We start from the raw sequence: 18,970 nt of genomic DNA, 5'->3' as shown, positions 1-18,970 counted from the left end.
CCTGTCGCTGATTGGTTGCGGGCAGCTGGCGAGATCAATCAGCGACACGGGATTTCCGTTACAAACAGACAGAATTAGACGATTATATAGTAGACTAGATGGTGGCCCAATTCTAACGCATCGAGTATATTGCCCAGCCACGTAGTATATTGCCCAGCGACGTAGTATATTGCCCAGCGACGTAGTATATTGCCCAGCCACATAGTATATTGCCCAGCCACGTAGTATATTGCCCAGTCACGTAGTATATAGCACAGCCCACGTAGCACGGTATATTGCTCAGTCACGTAGTATATTGCCCAGCCACATAGTATATAGCAGAGCCACGTAGTATATTGCCCAGTCACGTAGTATATTGGCCAGCACAGAGCCACGTAGTATAAAGACTTAAAAAATAAAAATAAACATATACTCACCTATAGCCCGTTGAAGTCCTGCTATACTTACCATCCGCCGCCTTTCTCGCTCCTTGCCACGCTCCCGGGATCGCTCCATTGCAAGCGGCAGCTTCCGGTCCCGTCCCAGGGCTGGTGTGAGCAGGACCTATGATGACGTCGCGGTCACATGACCGTGACGTCATGGCAGGTCCTTGTCGCACACCAGCCCTGGGACGGGACCGGACCGCAAGCTGCCGCCTGCAATGGAGCGATCCCGGGAGCGTGGCGAGGAGCGAGAAAGGTGGCGAAGGGTGAGTATAGCAGGTTTTTTTTTTTTTATTATTATTTTTAACATGACATATTTTTACTATTGATGCTGCATAGGCAGCATCAATAGTAAATAGTTGGGGACACACAGGGTTAATAGCAGCGGGAACGGAGTGCGTTACACCGCGGGCCGTTACCGCTGCCATTAACCCTGTGTGAGCGGTGAGTGGAGGGGATTACGGAGCGGGCGCCGGGCAGTGAGTGCAGGGGAGTAGGGGAGGGACTAATCGGACTGTGGCCGTCGCTGATTGGTCGCGGCAGCCATGACAGGCAGCTGCCGAGACCAATCAGTGAACGAATAACTGTGACAGAAGGACAGACAGACAGATGGAAGTACCCCTTAGACAATTATGTATATAGATACCTGATGCGTTAGAATCGGGCCACCATCTAGTATTCATATAAACATTAGTGCTTACATTTATGTTTTAACCCATTGGACACACTGCCATTGTTTTTCTCCTGTCTTTTTTTTTTTTTTAGAGTCAAAACTTTATTAGTCATCTATTGCTATATGACAGCTTGTTTCTACAGGATGACTTATAGTTTTCAAAGACACCATTTATTTTACCATATGATAAACTTAAAAATGGGGAAAATTTTTATTCTCTCCCTTACACACTGTCCTCCATGTTGTTATTTCCCTCACAGACTGTCCTCCATGTTATTCTCTCCCTCACTCTGTCCTCCATGTTATTCTCGCCCTCACAGACTGTCCTCCATGTTATTCTCTCCTTCACACTGTCCTACATGTTATTCTCTCCCTCACAGACTGTCCTCCATGTTATTTTCTCCCTCACACTGTCCTCCTTGTTATTCTCTCCCTCACACACTGTTCTCCATGTTATTCTCTCCCTCACAGACTGTCCTCCATGTTATTCTCTCCCTCACAGATTGTCCTCCATGTTATTCTCTCCCTCAGACTGTCCTCCCCATGTTATTCTCTCCCTCACACACTGTCCTCCATGTTGTTCTCTCCCTCACAGACTGTCCTCCATGTTATTCTCTCCCTCACAGACTGTCCTCGATGTTATTCTCTCCCTCACAGACTGTCCTTCATGTTATTCTCTCCCTCACACACTGTCCTCCATGTTATTCTCTCCCTCACAGACTGTCCTTCATGTTATTCTCTCCCTCACAGACTGTCCTCCCCATGTTATTCTCTCCCTCACACACTGTCCTCCATATTATTCTCTCCTTCACACACTGTCCTCCATGTTATTCTCTCCCTCACACTGTCCTCCATATTATTCTTTCCTTCACAGACTGTCCTCCATGTTATTCTCTCCCTCACAGACTGTCCTCCATGTTATTCTCTCCCTCACAGACTGTCCTTCATATTATTCTCTCCCTCACACACTGTCCTCCATGTTATTCTCTCCCTCACAGACTGTCCTTCATGTTATTCTCTCCCTCACACTGTCCTCCATATTATTCTTTCCTTCACAAACTGTCCTCCATGTTATTCTCTCCCTCAGACTGTCCTCCATGTTATTCTCTCCCTCACAGACTGTCCTTCATGTTATTCTCTCCCTCACAGACTGTCCTCCATATTATTCTCTCCTTCACAGACTGTCCTCCATGTTATTCTCTCCCTCACAGACTGTCCTCCATATTATTCTCTCCTTCACAGACTGTCCTCCATGTTATTTTCTCCCTCACACTGTCCTCCATATTATTCTTTCCTTCACAGACTCCTCCATGTTTTTCTCTCCCTCACAGACTGTCCTCCATGTTATTCTCTCCCTCACAGACTATCCTTCATATTATTCTTTCCTTCACAGACTGTCCTCCATGTTATTCTCTCCCTCACAGACTGTCCTCCATGTTATTCTCTCCCTCACAGACTGTCCTCCATGTTATTCTCTCCCTCACAGACTGTCCTCCATATTATTCTTTCCTTCACAGACTGTCCTCCATGTTATTCTCTCCCTCACACACTGTCCTCCATGTTATTCTCTCCCTCACAGTCTGTCCTTCATGTTATTCTCTCCCTCACAGACTGTCCTTCATGTTATTCTCTCCCTCACAGACTGTCCTCCATATTATTCTCTCCTTCACAGACTGTCCTCCATGTTATTCTCTCCCTCAGACTGTCCTCCATATTATTCTTTCCTTCACAGACTGTCCTCCATGTTATTCTCTCCCTCACACACTGTCCTCCATGTTATTCTCTCCCTCACAGTCTGTCCTTCATGTTATTCTCTCCCTCACAGACTGTCCTTCATGTTATTCTCTCCCTCACAGACTGTCCTCCATGTTATTCTCTCCCTCACACACTGTCCTCCATGTTATTCTCTCCCTCACAGACTGTCCTTCATGTTATTCTCTCCCTCACAGACTGTCCTTCATGTTATTCTCTCCCTCACAGACTGTCCTCCATATTATTCTCTCCTTCACACACTGTCCTCCATGTTATTCTCTCCCTCATAGACTGTCCTTCATGTTATTCTCGTTCTAGTATATGTATGAAGTTTATTTATGAACGCTGATTGGTCGAGGCTGGCCGGGCGCGAACAATCAGTGACGCGGGATCGTGGTTGCAAACAGACCCTTAGACAAATATATATATATAGATACATAGCATGACGGCAGACTTGTACCCAGGGCCCTGAAAGCCCCTTTAAGTCCGTTTTACAGACAATGAAAGGCAGCTCCTCTATAATGCAGACAAGCACATGGGGGGATGCACACAGGAACTGGAATCGTGGATGTGACCGCTCAGTCTTTCAGCACGGCAGTCTGAACGAGGCCTTAAAAAACCTTAGTGAAAAGGTTGTATGTCTACCAAAATGGTGTCACTTAGAAATACAACTCATCCTGCATAAATACATGAGCTCATACAGATGCAATTTTTTTTTTTTAATAATTATGTGTTTTGGAATGTGGCAAAGAAAAAGAAACAAATACGGGAATTCCCCATCGTATAGCCTCTGTCTGGGGGCAGAAAACTAAAATAAAGCTACCTCCCCTGCTGGGGACGTTACATTAAGTCACATATGCCCATTGCACCCAAAATTAGCCTATTTTATCCCGAAAGCCACCGGCTGCCAGTCACTGGGGCGTTTATGGAGCCATCAGTCACCCATCACAGCACCCAGCGGCTGCTATCAGGGCCATCAGTCACCCATCACAGCACCCAGCGGCTGCTATCAGGGCAGCTCGTCAGTCACACGACAGGATCAATAAAGCCAAATACTAGACTGTAAAGACTGAGCATATGTGCAGCAATGTAAGCACGACCTGCAGTGCGCATGTCCGGCCGTCAGACTCGCTACTGTATACACAAGAAAAACCGCTGGCGGCATCACTACTGGCACAAAAGAGGCCAGCGGTTCCCTGAAGCGCCTTCCTGTGAAGACCGACAGTAATACACGCGTTACACGGGCCGGTAATGTCCCCGCTCTGAGGCTGCACTGTCCGCACAGCGCCCCATATAGTGGAGCCATCACCCCATCCCCCGCCGCCTCGGCTCCGCATGACAGGTAGAACTAGCTGCAGCCGGAGCACAGGCCACACTGCGCCTCCCCGGGCCACTCACGCGCACTGTCACACGCCACGCCCACCACCTGCCCTGAACGCCAGGTGACCAATCAGGTGATGCCCCGCCCCCGTACGTCACGTACAGGTGAGCTCCCGGAAAAGAAAACAAAAAACAAGGAGGCGGAGTCCTGGCTGCGCGCATCGCCCCCATCGTCCGCCGAGCGCCTGGTAGTAGCGGGCACGGGACGGTCACCGCTGGCGGCAGCTGCGGGTCACGGACGGGATCTGACTGCTCGGAAAATCTGCGCGCTCCCCCTTTCCTGAAACCAGAGAGCGGCTCCTCCCCCGCCCGGCGGCTCCTCCTCCTCCCACACGTCTCCCTGCTCCCTCTCATAGCTGTACAGAGCTGAGCGGCTCCGGGACTGGATAACACGTGTGCGGCCACCGGGAGAAGATGGAGCCTTCCCGGCCACTAGGGGCAGGAGCGACACCGGTGTGAGCAGCGCTGTGCCCGGACTACCTGCTGTGCCTTGTGGAACGTGCGGCGGAGGGACATGGCCTGGGTGAAACTATTCCGCCGGCAGGCGGGGGGGAACCTGGGGAAGGTCTACCAGCCGGGCAGTATGCTCTCCTTAGCCCCCACTAAAGGCCTGTTCAATGAGCCCGGCCAGAACAGCTGCTTCCTGAACAGCGCCGTGCAGGTGAGCGGCCATACCTGTCTGTGTACCTGATCTGCTAGTACCTGTAGTGACTGGTGGTTGTGCGCACCTGGTGACCGGAGACACGACGGTGCGCGCCTGGTGACCGGAGACACGACGGTGCGCGCCTGGTGACCGGAGACACGACGGTGCGCGCCTGGTGACCGGAGACACGACGGTGCGCGCCTGGTGACCGGAGACACGACGGTGCGCGCCTGGTGACCGGAGACACGACGGTGCGCGCCAGGTGACCGGAGACACGACGGTGCGCGCCTGGTGACCGGAGACACGACGGTGCGCGCCTGGTGACCGGAGACACGACGGTGCGCGCCTGGTGACCGGAGACACGACGGTGCGCGCCTGGTGACCGGAGACACGACGGTGCGCGCCAGGTGACCGGAGACACGACGGTGCGCGCCTGGTGACCGGAGACACGACGGTGCGCGCCTGGTGACCGGAGACACGACGGTGCGCGCCTGGTGACCGGAGACACGACGGTGCGCGCCAGGTGACCGGAGACACGACGGTGCGCGCCTGGTGACCGGAGACACGACGGTGCGCGCCTGGTGACCGGAGACACGACGGTGCGCGCCTGGTGACCGGAGACACGACGGTGCGCGCCAGGTGACCGGAGACACGGCGGTGCGCGCCTGGTGACCGGAGACACGGAGGTGCGCGCCTGGTGACCGGAGACACGGCGGTGCGCGCCTGGTGACCGGAGACACGGCGGTGCGCGCCTGGTGACCGGAGACACGGCGGTGCGCGCCTGGTGACCGGAGACACGACGGTGCGCGCCAGGTGACCGGAGACACGACGGTGCGCGCCTGGTGACCGGAGACACGGCGGTGCGCGCCTGGTGACCGGAGACACGGCGGTGCGCGCCTGGTGACCGGAGACACGGCGGTGCGCGCCTGGTGACCGGAGACACGGCGGTGCGCTCCTGGTGACCGGAGACACGGCGGTGCGCGCCTGGTGACCGGAGACACGGCGGTGCGCGCCTGGTGACCGGAGACACGACGGTGCGCGCCAGGTGACCGGAGACACGACGGTGCGCGCCTGGTGACCGGAGACACGACGGTGCGCGCCTGGTGACCGGAGGTTTACCCCTGTGTAGCCTCTGATCCCCAGTCTTCCTCTTTGACGGTGTCACCTGTGCTGTCCGTGCTCTGCCGTCGCCAGGTTTACCCCTGTGTGCAGCCTCTGATCCCCAGTCCTCCTTTTTGCGGGTGTCACCTGTGCTGTCAGTGTTCTGCCGTCGCCAGGTTTGCCCCTGTGTGCAGCCTCTGATCCCCAGTCTTCCTCTTTGCCGGTGTCACCTGTGCTGTCCGTGTTCTGCCGTCGCCAGGTTTGCCCCTGTGTGCAGCCTCTGATCCCCAGTCTTCCTCTTTGCCGGTGTCACCTGTGCTGTCCGTGTTCTGCCGTCGCCAGGTTTGCCCCTGTGTGCAGCCTATGATCCCCAGTCCTCCTCTTTGCCGGTGACACCTGTGCTGTCAGTGTTCTGCCGTCGCCAGGTTTACCCCTGTGTGCAGCCTCTGATCCCCAGTCCTCCTCTTTGCCGGTGTCACCTGTGCTGTCCGTGTTCTGCCGTCGCCAGGTTTGCCCCTGTGTGCAGCCTCTGATCCCCAGTCTTCCTCTTTGCCGGTGTCACCTGTGCTGTCCGTGTTCTGCCGTCGCCAGGTTTGCCCCTGTGTGCAGCCTATGATCCCCAGTCCTCCTCTTTGCCGGTGACACCTGTGCTGTCAGTGTTCTGCCGTCGCCAGGTTTACCCCTGTGTGCAGCCTCTGATCCCCAGTCCTCCTCTTTGCCGGTGTCACCTGTGCTGTCCGTGTTCTGCCGTCGCCAGGTTTGCCCCTGTGTGTAGCCTCTGATCCCCAGTCCTCCTCTTTGCCGGTGTCACCTGTGCTGTCCGTGTTCTGCCGTCGCCAGGTTTGCCCCTGTGTGCAGCCTCTGATCCCCAGTCTTCCTCTTTGCCGGTGTCACCTGTGCTGTCCGTGTTCTGCCGTCGCCAGGTTTGCCCCTGTGTGCAGCCTCTGATCCCCAGTCTTCCTCTTTGCCGGTGTCACCTGTGCTGTCCGTGTTCTGCCGTCGCCAGGTTTGCCCCTGTGTGCAGCCTCTGATCCCCAGTCTTCCTCTTTGCCGGTGTCACCTGTGCTGTCCGTGTTCTGCCGTCGCCAGGTTTGCCCCTGTGTGCAGCCTCTGATCCCCAGTCTTCCTCTTTGCCGGTGTCACCTGTGCTGTCCGTGTTCTGCCGTTGCCAGGTTTGCCCCTGTGTGCAGCCTCTGATCCCCAGTCCTCCTCTTTGCCGGTGTCACCTGTGCTGTCCGTGTTCTGCCGTCGCCAGGTTTGCCCCTGTGTGTAGCCTCTGATCCCCAGTCCTCCTCTTTGCCGGTGTCACCTGTGCTGTCCGTGTTCTGCCGTCGCCAGGTTTGCCCCTGTGTGCAGCCTATGATCCCCAGTCCTCCTCTTTGCCGGTGTCACCTGTGCTGTCCGTGTTCTGCCGTCGCCAGGTTTGCCCCTGTGTGCAGCCTATGATCCCCAGTCCTCCTCTTTGCCGGTGTCACCTGTGCTGTCCGTGTTCTGCTATCGCCAGGTTTACCCTTGTGTGGGGGTTGTCAGTGTGAGACCCTGGGAGCTGTCTGTGTATATGCCCTCTGAGATGGCTGTTGGCTCTGTACATGGGCAGATACCAGTCTTGGATGCCGTGTCTGTTTATTCTACTGTCGTGTGTAACCTCAGATCCAAGCATTTATTTTTCTTCGCATTGGACATCTGTTTTAATAAATACCATGTACACACTGATGCTATTTATGTGCTGGATCATATGGTTTTTTGTGGGTGTTCCACGTTTTTACCACTTGCGTCCTTTTAGTTGTTTTTTTTTCTTATTTGGCATCCATTGGCATTGTCGTAGAAGAACAAGCGTGCCCATGTGTGCGGCATAGAAAGCGTGCTCCGAGGTGGCACTTGACTAGGGGTGCTTGTACCAAGTGTCAGTTATCATGTGAATAATTGATATAGGCACAGCATGTTTTCTCACCCTATTGATCTGGCCCTGATAGTTCATCCCCTGGTCTTGCTTGACTTGCTAATGAATAAATTACTAGCCTGTGGCTTTATGGCTGTGGCAAAACAATGAACCCTGAAACTCTGTACTTTCTGTCCCTTGTGTCCTGTCCATGGCTGTAGCGTTCCTGCTCAGCGTAGATAGATGAGTAGGTGACCTTTGGAGCCATTTGACCCTCCCCAGGTGCCATTCTGAGTTGGCACCATACCATGGCTGATTAAAGTGTATGAAGGGTTTAGCAGAAGCACAAGTGCTGTAGGACAAGACTCTGGGACAGTAAGCCTCCTGCAGGTGTGCAGTGTTTACGCTGTGGTTTTTGGTCCTGACTGCTGGTCATGGATGACATACCGACATGTGCCCCATTGGTGTCTAGCATGTACTCTTCTGGTCAAAGGCAGTCATTCAGAAATGACCCCTGAAAGGACAAGGTGCTTCTGCCTACAAGTTTGCAGAGCAGAGGTGCCCAATTATTTGCTAATAGTACATGTATTGCTACAAACCAATGGCCGTGGGAACAGATGTGGTGCACCGGTTCAGAGTCCTGCGATCTGTAATAAGTCACAGTTGATAATGCTAAGAATGAGTGATATCTCATTTATAATAATGAACTCATGTATTCCTTACATAACTATAATCTTATAAAATCCTGCAATGATGACATCCTATTCATTGCTCACTGGTGGCTCTTACATGTACAGCACCTGGCTGCCATGGCCTGTGGTTGCAGGGGGCAAGTAATTGATGAAAGGGATATTATAACTTCTGGAACTATCAATGCTTATCGGAGGGGGCCTGGCTGGACCAGGGCTCACGCAATCTGTAGTCAAGGCAGTGATGATCTCCTGGTGATAAAACATTAATTATATGGAGACAACACACCTAATGTGTCCTATAGCAGAAATCAGTGTCTCAGCCCCTATCTCATGCTGTCCTCAGATTATAGCAAAAACCTTCTGACAGATTCCCTTTAAGGTATTGATGATTTATCCTTTGCATTAGCCGTCTCTGGGAATGTGATGCCTGGCACCCCTGTGATCGGCTGTATTCAGCTCCTGTGGTGGACACGTATAAATGGTGCTCTGATCCTATTCATTTCAATAGTTGCTGACCTACAGCACCTACAGTAGTGATGACTGCCCTGGGACCAGTCTCTTGACGCTGCAGGCAATCCATTCTCACCAGTCGGGTCACAGGTGGTTTTGGTTATGAAGGGGGCAGAGGTGACTTGGGTCCAGGTAGTTTTTGTTCTTTTATAAGAACCGCATTTCTCTACTATACTTTACACCACGACAGAAGCCAGAAGTCCACGTGTCTTGCATTTTTCTTGTATGCAAAAAAAAATATTCTCAGGTTTCAAAAGTCAGACAGACACCGTGTGAATTTGTGTGCTGTCCATTTTCTTTGCAGACCCTTTCGCTTGACTGGGCGAGATTGGTCCAGAAATGAGACCTGCTGAGGAACGGAGCTTAAAGCTTTTTATTTATTTTTTTGTGGACCATCAGTCAGCAAAAAAACCTAGACCTAGAATGTGTGTGCTGCCAGTGACCATATCTGACCGCACACGGATGAGTTGTGATAGACGTGCCAGACACCCTCATCCTGGACTGGAACCGTGGACAGACGGGTCTTTAGGCACTGCCAATATAAAACCTTGGGTGATTTTAGCTTTTCCATACTGTATGTTAGAGTGCTAACTTATACTGTGCTGGGTCGGTGAACCTTCCCTTTAAAGAGTGGTGGTCACTAATTATACACTGACAAATCTCAGGAGCCCGCCAGAGAACATAACCTTTTTCTTGTGTACGCTTCCATTTTTGGCTAGCTTTCTGTTAATATTTGTGGGACTCCTTCTAACACTAGTCCGTCCTTCGTGTGTGTCAGTCCGGCGTGGGAGGCAGCAGGATATTTGAACAGCGTTTGCATCCATTGACCTCAATATTAAAATGATCTGATGCAAGCATTAAGTATGCCAAGATGTTTCATTAGCCGGTGCCAGGGTGCGTGGCTGGGCGGCATCGCACATGGTGGCGTAACCTCAAGCTGTGCAGTCGGTGATGGCATGATGGGGCCCTGTACTGGCACCTCAGGCCGGGGCTGAGAGTGTGAGAGGGTCTGATCCCACCCTGTGCTTGGAAAAGACACTTCTCCACTTTCACACAGAACATGTCTGCCCCCTGATTGAAGGGTTACTGTTCCTCCAAGCTGTAGAGAAGTCTCCAAGGGACCTTTTATTGGGAGGAAGGAAATTCGTTTGAGCTCCAATTGACTCAGAAATACATTTCCTTTATGAGATTAAAGAAGAAAATGCTTGTCTGAATGAAAGCGCTTGTTACATGTTGTTTTTAGGAAATTGTTTAGGAAAACGTAAATATTCTGCTTTTAACTTTTTAAGGTCCACATCAATTCATGCACTGTAGAAGCATCCCACCACCATATATTTGGGAATCTGTAGTTTGCCAAAATCTTCTCCTATATTTTACATGTATGCAGCAGGTCAAATGTGAAACATGATGAGATGATATAAAATGGTGCGTGAGGTCAAGTGTCGGTTCTCCATTTCCCCCCTGATTATATATATATATATATATATATATATATATATATATATATATATATATATATATATATATATATATATATATATATTCCGCTGTACAGATCTAGTAATGTTGGAACTTTTTATCTAGTTCTACTTCTCTATTGTCTTTACCAAGGGGGTGGTGCTTACAGGCTGATTATGTGGAGCTGCCTAAATCCTCCCCCCACCCCATAGTCCCCCAGGTCAGATCCTCTTGTAAAGATCATAGAAATTGCTCTACATAAAAAGGGCAATATCTCATACAGAAACCCCATAGCATCCTACCGTACCGGCCGAGTGAATGCGATTTCTGGAAGCTCCGACACGAGCTGCTTATTTTTTACTTGCAGATTTGAATCTTCAAAGCGTTTTTTTGTTTTTTTTTATTCCAATCTGCAGCATGTCGGGTCTTTCAATAATTTTGCAGCATTTTTCAGCCATTTAAATGAATGGAGGAAAAAAAATGCACACTAAAGTGCATAATTTGGTGTGTTTTTTTTTTTTCTGCCAATGTCATTTTTTGCAGCAGAAAAATACTGCAAATAAACAACGTGTGCACAATCCCTGAGTGTAACATTTTAGGCTGCCTTCAACCATAAGAAATCTTTTGATCAGCAGCTACATTTAGAATGAACAAGAGGAAAATGTAACGTTCCTAAAATGAGACAACCCAAGGATTTTTGTTATTTGTGGAAGACCTGTTCTGTGAAGCCTGGAGTACACTGTACATAGTATCGGTATCTGTGCCGCCTGATGGTATGGCCTTACCGCTTATGTGGACTTTTTCTTTCTTAGGCTGGTTTCACACTTGCATTTTAAAACGCATACGTTTAAAAAAAAAACGCATGGTGAAAAAACGCATGTAAACGCGTGCAAACGCTGCATTTTTTAGACGCATGCGTTTTTGCATGTGGTGAAAAATATGCGGTGTTTTGACGCGTTTACATGCGTTTTTTCATGTGTTTGCGTTTTTTAAACGCACGATGAGAAGTGTGTGACAGCTGCCAATCATCAAAATCAAGTAAAAAACCCACTATAAACAGAAATAGCTAGGGTTAGGGGTAGGGATCCTAACCCTACCCCTAACCCTACCCCTAGGGATCCTAACCCTAAAGGGATCCTAACCCTTAGGGGTAGGGTTAGGGTTAGGATCCCTTTAGGGTTAGGATCCCTTTAGGGTTAGGGTTAGGATCCCTTTAGGGTTAGGGTTAGGATCCCGTTAGGGTTAGGATCCCGTTAGGGTTAGGATCCCGTTAGGGTTAGGATCCCGTTAGGGTTAGGATCCCGTTAGGGTTAGGATCCCGTTAGGGTTAGGATCCCGTTAGGGTTAGGGGTAGGGATCCCTTTATCACCTTTATGGTGGGGGGGTGGCATATCAGTGTGTTTTCTGTTTTTTTTTTTTTCTATAAAAACGCATGCGTTTACATAGACGGCAATAGGTTTTTTCCAGGTCACCACCTGACAGCACCATGGAGGACGTCCTTCTTATTCGCAGTGGGACAGGAAACACGAGAGTTTAAAAGGACCCTCCCCCTTCCACCCTTCAGTGTTTTTCCTGTCCCACTGTGGATAGGAACGACGAGAGATCGCTGTCCCTACAGAGCGTGCGGATCGGGGGGGCTCAGCCTCTTCCTTCCCACGGGCCGAATCTCTGTATCGCCGACACCCAATTAAGCAGGTCCCTCAGCGACGCCAGTGCAGCGCTGCTCCTGGCGAGGAGGTCGCTTCCCCCTGGGGGGGCTCTCGACCTCGGATGACTACCCCAAGCGTACCTGCACATGGTCTCTGCAGGGTGATCCCTTCGCAGATAGTCCGGCGAGGAGAGGCAGGTTCGGCAGAATGCTGGAGAGAACGCTGGACTCCATGTGTTCCTCGGCGGTAAATGGGCTTTGAACTTCCGGTTCACCGCTGCCGCATCACTTCCGGGTCAGGGCGGCAGCAAGGGGGCGGTCTTCCTCTTCGCTCCTGTAGGAGGACTGGGACACAAGCAAAAGGATTTAAGGTAAGTGGCTAGATAGCGCTAGGCACCGCAGCTGTAATGGACCCAGGTGCTATACCGGCTGTCAGCGTAGAAGCCCCGGGGAAACGGGATTCCCTGACGCATGTGAGTCCCGCTTAGAGGTGCGCTCCTTATAGGCCCATTAAAGGTACTAGTAGTGGTCCCTTTGTCTGTTCCAGGGGCGTCCTTCATCTGGGGATAAGAAGACGGGCAGAACTAAGAGATGTCCAATATGTGCTACAAAACTTGTTGCCTCATGGCAGAAGCCTCTGTGCGAGTCCTGCACCGCTCGTATTGTAGGAGAGGAACAGGCCTCTCTATTAACAAGCATGAGAGCTATGGTTAGAGAAGAAGTGCAGGCTTCTATATCTAACATATCCGCCTCCCAGCCGATCCAGCCTGAGTTCCAGGATCCTCCCAGGTCTAGGAAGAGGCAGAGAGAGTCAGATTCATCGTCTGAGGACAGTCCATCAGAATCTGATATAGAGGAAGTATGTAGAGACCCTCCTCAGAAGGGGAAAAAGTATCTATTCTCTTCCAACGATATTGATGAACTGCTGGGTGCGGTCAGGCAAACTATGCAGGTTGAAGAACCTTCTACCTCTCTCTCCGTACAAGATGAGATGTTCGGGGGGCTGCGTTCGCAGACTTCAAAAGTCTTTCCAGTTAATGCCCACATTCGGTGAGTCCGAGTTCAGTCTCGGCTTTTGCTCAGAGATTGCAGCTACTGACCCCTTCTTAACCTCTTCCCGCAGCTCAATGATTTTGGAAGAGTGGGAGGAGGCAGAGAAGAGGATATCGATCCCGAGAGACTTTAGACTCAGTCTTCCCTTTGACCATGAGGAGGTCAAAGACTGGGAAGATATACCAAAAATTGACATCCCACTAGCGAAAGTGTCCAAGAGAACTGCCATTCCGTTCGAGGACTCCTCGAATTTAAAGGAGCCCATGGACAGAAAGGCAGATGGCCTCCTTAAGAAAGCTTGGGAAAGTTCGGCCGCTGTGATCCGCACAAATATTGCGGCGACTTCTGTGGCGAGAGCCATGCATCTGTGGGTTGACGATTTAAGGGATCAATTGTCAGCCAAGACTTCTAGGGAAACTATCATCAATGCTGTCCCTTTACTTAAACTAGCCACAGGTTTCCTTGCAGATGCTACGGCAGAATCTGTCAGGTTCACAGCCAGGGGGCAATCACTATCTAATGCAGCCCGTAGGGCCATTTGGTTAAAAAGCTGGTCGGGGGATGTTCCTTCTAAGAACAAACTATGTTCCATTCCCTTTTCAGGTGGCCGTGTTTTTGGGCCTGTATTAGATGACATTCTGGAGAAAGCTTCTGATGAAAAGAAGGGGTTTCCAGAAGAGAAAAAGAAAAAATTCCAGCCCTTTCGTAGACCCTATTACAGTCAGAGATCAGACTATAGGGGTAAAGGTAAACAGGGGAGATGGAGTTATCAGAAAGGGGGAGAAAATAGGAACCGAAATAGAGATCCAGGTCCCTCAAACCCTAGGTCTGAGTTCCGAAGGAAATGACGCCACCAGGGTAGGGGGTCGGTTGTTGAATTACCTGGAGGAGTGGAAAAAAATTACCTCAAATCCTTGGGTCCTTCAGGTTATATCTCAGGGGTACAGGATAGAGTTTGTATCTCGTCCCCCAGAGAGATTTTTCATTTCCAACGCCCGTCTCTCTTCAGTCTCACCAATGTGGTCAGACATTCAGGATCTCCTCGGGATGGAGGCTATATCTCCCGTACCTCCTCACCAAATGGGAACAGGTCACTACTCGGGTCTTTTCTCTATAATAAAACCGTCAGGAGAATCCCGAACCATCATAAATCTCAGGCCGCTAAACAGATGGTTGTCGTACAAGAAATTCAAGATGGAGTCAATTCGCTCCACAATTCCCCTATTAGGGAAGGACGTGGTAATGTGCACTTTGGATCTAAAAAGTGCGTATTACCACGTTCCAATTTCTTCACAACATCAAAAGTACCTAAGATTCGCGATAGAGAAAGAGGGTTCAGTCCTCCACTATCAATTCCGTTGCCTTCCATTTGGACTGGCATCGGCTCAGAGTTTTCACAAAACTCATCATAGAGATCGTGTCTTAGCTAAGGAAGCGAGACATCATTATAGTACCATATCTAGACGATTTCCTGTTAGTGGCAGACTCAGAGTCCCAACTCAGGATCGACTCTCGATTGGTGATCTCCACACTGCAGAATCTAGGTTGGGTGTTGAACTGGAAGAAATCACACTTAACCCCAAGATCAAGGAGACAGTTTCTGGGTGTAATACTAGACTCGAACATCAGGAAGTCTTTTCTTCCAGACAGAAGACGGTCAGACCTGATAGAGAAGGTTCGACAGTTTGCAAGAACTCGGGTGACGATAAGAGATGCAATGAAGATCCTAGGCCTAATGACAGCCTGTATCCCATGCGTCAGCTGGAGCCAATTCCATTCCCGTCAACTACAAAGAGCGGTTCTAACAACATGGGACAGAAGACAGTCTTCGTTGGACAGACAGTTTGTCCTATTCTATCGAGTCAAGAAATCCCTACGATGGTGGACGGTGTCAGAGAACCTTCAGGTGGGGGTCCCATGGATCCAGACCCCGGCCGTCACGGTAACAACGGACGCGAGTCAACAAGGTTGGGGCGGCCAGGTACTCGGAAGATACTACCAGGGACAATGGAATTCGGAAGAGAGCAACAATTCCTCAAACCACAGAGAGCTACAGGCGGTTTGGAAGGTTCTGTGTTCAGCCCGGACCCTATTAAGGAACAGACATCTAAAGATCTTATCGGACAACACGACGGCGGTAGCTTTCCTTCGCCATCAAGGGGGCCCGAGACATCCGAAGCTGCAACATCTGGCGGATCAGATCTTCGAATGGGCAGAAAGATCGGTACTTTCAATTTCAGCAGTCCACTTAGAAGTCTCAAGGAACCAAGTTGCGGATTTCCTGAGCAGAGAAAAGCTATCACCCATAGAGTGGGAACTGAACAGCAGAATTTTCGATACCCTATGTCAGCGCTGGGGAACCCCGACCGTGGATCTTTTCGCAACCAGAAAGAACGCAAAAATAAGAACCTTCTTCTCACTAAATCCTCAGGAGAATCCAGCAGGGGTAGATGCCCTTTCTCAGTCATGGAGCTCGGGTCTGCTATACGCCTTTCCCCCTCTGGCATTAGTACCAAGGGTACTCAGAAAAATTTGCGAGGACAGAGCTCAGGTGATCCTGGTGGTCCCTTTCTGGGCCGGAAGGAGCTGGTTCCCCCTTCTAAAGAAGCTGGCAGTGGACAGTCCTTACCATCTTCCAGTCAGGGGGGACTTACTTTCTCAGGGTCCGATCTTCCATCAGAACCCAGAGAAGCTGCGGTTAACAGCTTGGATCCTGAACGGCAGATCCTGAGGGCAAGAGGCCTTTCAGAAGGAGTGATTTCTATTCTACAAGCAAGTAGGAAACCAGTGACCTCAGCAATATACCTTAGAACCTGGAAGAAATTCTGCAGTTTTTGTGGAGACACAACAGTCGATGTTGATCACCCTAACATACCCAGGATTCTTGATTTCCTACAACAGGGATTCAAGAAGGGGCTCAAACCGAGTACTTTGAGGGTTCAAATTGCAGCCCTCAGTGTATTTTATGACTCTTCCCTTGCCGCCCACCCTTGGATCGCTCGGTTCTCTAGAGTGGTCTCGAGGCTCAAACCTCTAATCAGGAAGTCTGTCCCTCCCTGGGACCTTAATTTAGTCCTTAATGTATTATGCGAAGAGCCCTTTGATATAGAGAAGGATATAAATATCGCTAATCTTTCCCTAAAAGCAGTATTTTTAGTGGCCATTACATCAGCCAAAAGATTGGGGGAACTTCAGGCCCTATCCATCCAGAACCCTTATCTGCAGATATTTGATGATAGATTGGTTTTGAGGCTTGACCCAGGGTTTCTTCCCAAGGTAGCCTCAGTGTCAAATATTAACCAAGAGGTCGTTCTTCCGTCTTTTTGCCAGTTTCCTAAAAATCAAAAAGAAGCTTTCTTCCATAACTTAGATGTTAGGGAGACGGTGTTGAAATACTTGGATATGACTAGGGCCTGGAGACAGGATAGTAATCTCTTCATCCTGTACGGGGGTCCTAATAGGGGTAAAAAGGCATCAAAATCCACTATTGCCAGGTGGATTAGATCCACTATTACCATGGCCTATCAGGCGCGGGGAAAAGTTCCTCCTGATAGCCTTAAAGCTCATTCATCCAGGGCTATGGCCGCGTCTTGGGCTGAAAAAGGGGGGGGCCTCAATAGATCAGATTTGTAAAGCGGCATCTTGGTCTAACATTAGCACCTTTTCAAAACACTACAAATTAGATGTAGTCTCTTCTCAGTTAGCTTTTGGCAGGAAGGTGCTTCAAGCGGTAGTCCCACCCTAGAACCAGGAAGTCTCCTTTGGTACTTCTCCATGGTGCTGTCAGGTGGTGACCTGGAAACCGGTAATTAATCTTACCGATAATTGTATTTCCAGGAATCCATCCTGACAGCACGGATAGTTCCCTCCCTAATACAAATACGTGTTATACTTATGTGAAGTAACATTGGTGTTAATCTTGTTATGTTCAAAATACATTTTCTGTTTGCATCCATCCAGATGTGTTACTTTGGAAAATCACTGAAGGGTGGAAGGGGGAGGGTCCTTTTAAACTCTCGTGTTTCCTGTCCCACTGCGAATAAGAAGGACGTCCTCCATGGTGCTGTCAGGATGGATTCCTGGAAATACAATTATCGGTAAGATTAATTACCGTTTTTTGCGGCAAAAAAAGCCACTAAAAATTACTACATGTTGCATTTCTGCAACACAACGCATGCATAGAAAAGACGCATGCGGCTGCAAAAGGGGGCAAAACGAATGCAAAAAAAGCATGCGTTTTTAATGTTAAGTATAGGGAAAAAAAAACATGCTTTTTTTGCGCAAAAAACGCAGCGGCATAAAACGCAAATGTGAAACCAGCCTTAGTCACCTTCCTTTAAGGTCGTCATGAAACTTTACTAAGTAACTGTATTTCTTGTGAAATAGAGGCTTCCTCCAGAATGACTTTTTGAATGATTAGCTGCTGTTTCTGTTATTCTCCATGGAAATGTGTGAATGAATTGATCACTGGGAGGTGTCGGTTGTACAGTCTGACATTGGCCAAGCCTCTGTGACAAGAGAAATGGTGGCCCCTCGATGTCAAGTTACTGGTACGTTTCTAGGAGAAGTAACAAAAGAATGGCATATGAGGAGTTCCACGAAGACTTTTCAGAAGTGTTAATTCATGGGGAAATATTTGAGTACTGAATCTTCAGGTATGGGAGGGAGGCCATTTCTTGCACTCCCATTGGATGTATTTTAACTGTTTGATTATTGGTGGTCCTTCCTTTTTGGTTGTTCCTTATGACATCTGGTTGTTGTCACTATCTACCGTACTTTTCTTTAGCTGTGAACTTGCACATGAAATGTTACATAATTTAGATTGAAAGGCTTGCCCCCCTAGGCTCATTAAGATAATTTTGATTTTTTTTTTAACCCATGAGCTTTACTTAACCTCCCTGGGTCCAATACAGTATCTGTTGCCTCTGTTGATTGGCTGCAGCCCTGTTGACATGACAGCCAATGAAGAAAGGCTGGGGCAGAAGCAGAGAGGCAGCGTTGGACCCAGTGAGGATCTGTAACGCTCAAGGTTTTTTTTTGCTTATTCATAACTGAACCTATGGGAGGCTGATGAATGGGGACAACCCCTTTAATAGTGATTGTCTGTGTAATTATTCAGTATCTTCTGATCTCAAAGCAGATTTGGCCCTAGAATTAACTTTTAAGCAAGGCTCGTTAAAGGTTCCGTATTGGCTTTTAAGATCGTTGCTTCCAATAGGTGGCGCTAGGGTTCCATTCCACGTCATCCTCCCTGAAGAGGCAAGTTGCATATCTAATTTCCTAGAGGAGCATGCATGGCGCATAAGACTCCCCACTCTGACATGCCAGGCTTGACATGTCACACTCCACAAGGAGAAATGTTACCGCTTTCAGCTGAGTGCATGGGTGCGTAGGTTGAGAATACACATGTCTATGAAGTCCAGCCATTCTCATGTGATTGTTCCACGTGACTGAAGAATCTGCACTACGGGACCCCATTAAGTGTTTCAGTGTTGACTTAATTTGCCATTCTGCTTGCCTTGCAGGTTTTGTGGCAGTTGGACATCTTTCGACGCAGTTTACGTGGGCTGACTGGACACGTTTGTTTAGGAGAAGCGTGCATATTTTGTGCTTTAAAGGTACGTAACCAGTTTTAAGTTTCGGGGCAGGACTGTGATTAGGGTCTTCGGCTTAGAGGGCTCAGCCACGGCCCCTCTGCTGCCTCTTTTGCATTCATCATCATGCATTTATTTAAATGTTGGGCTGGTGCCTTCTTAGCT

General features: G+C 49.5%; 1 protein-coding gene across 2 annotated transcripts in view; it reads left to right on the top strand.

Moving 5' to 3' along the window:
* Positions 1–4,402: 4,402 nt before the first annotated feature.
* The window catches only part of USP53 (ubiquitin specific peptidase 53), a 40,476-nt gene continuing 25,908 nt past the window's right edge, over positions 4,403–18,970 (top strand). For both annotated transcript variants that reach the window (XM_069743747.1, XM_069743748.1), the window contains exons 1-2: positions 4,403–4,888; positions 18,737–18,829. In XM_069743747.1, coding sequence (XP_069599848.1) covers positions 4,742–4,888; positions 18,737–18,829 — 240 coding nt within the window. In that variant the 5' untranslated portion in view covers positions 4,403–4,741. The remainder of the gene's footprint in view (positions 4,889–18,736; positions 18,830–18,970) is intronic.

The sequence above is a fragment of the Ranitomeya imitator genome, chromosome 1, assembly GCF_032444005.1.
Source record: "Ranitomeya imitator isolate aRanImi1 chromosome 1, aRanImi1.pri, whole genome shotgun sequence".
Taxonomy (NCBI): Eukaryota; Metazoa; Chordata; class Amphibia; order Anura; family Dendrobatidae; genus Ranitomeya; species Ranitomeya imitator.
Note: the sequence above shows the minus strand (reverse complement) of the source record. Positions and strands in the feature narration are given on the sequence as shown.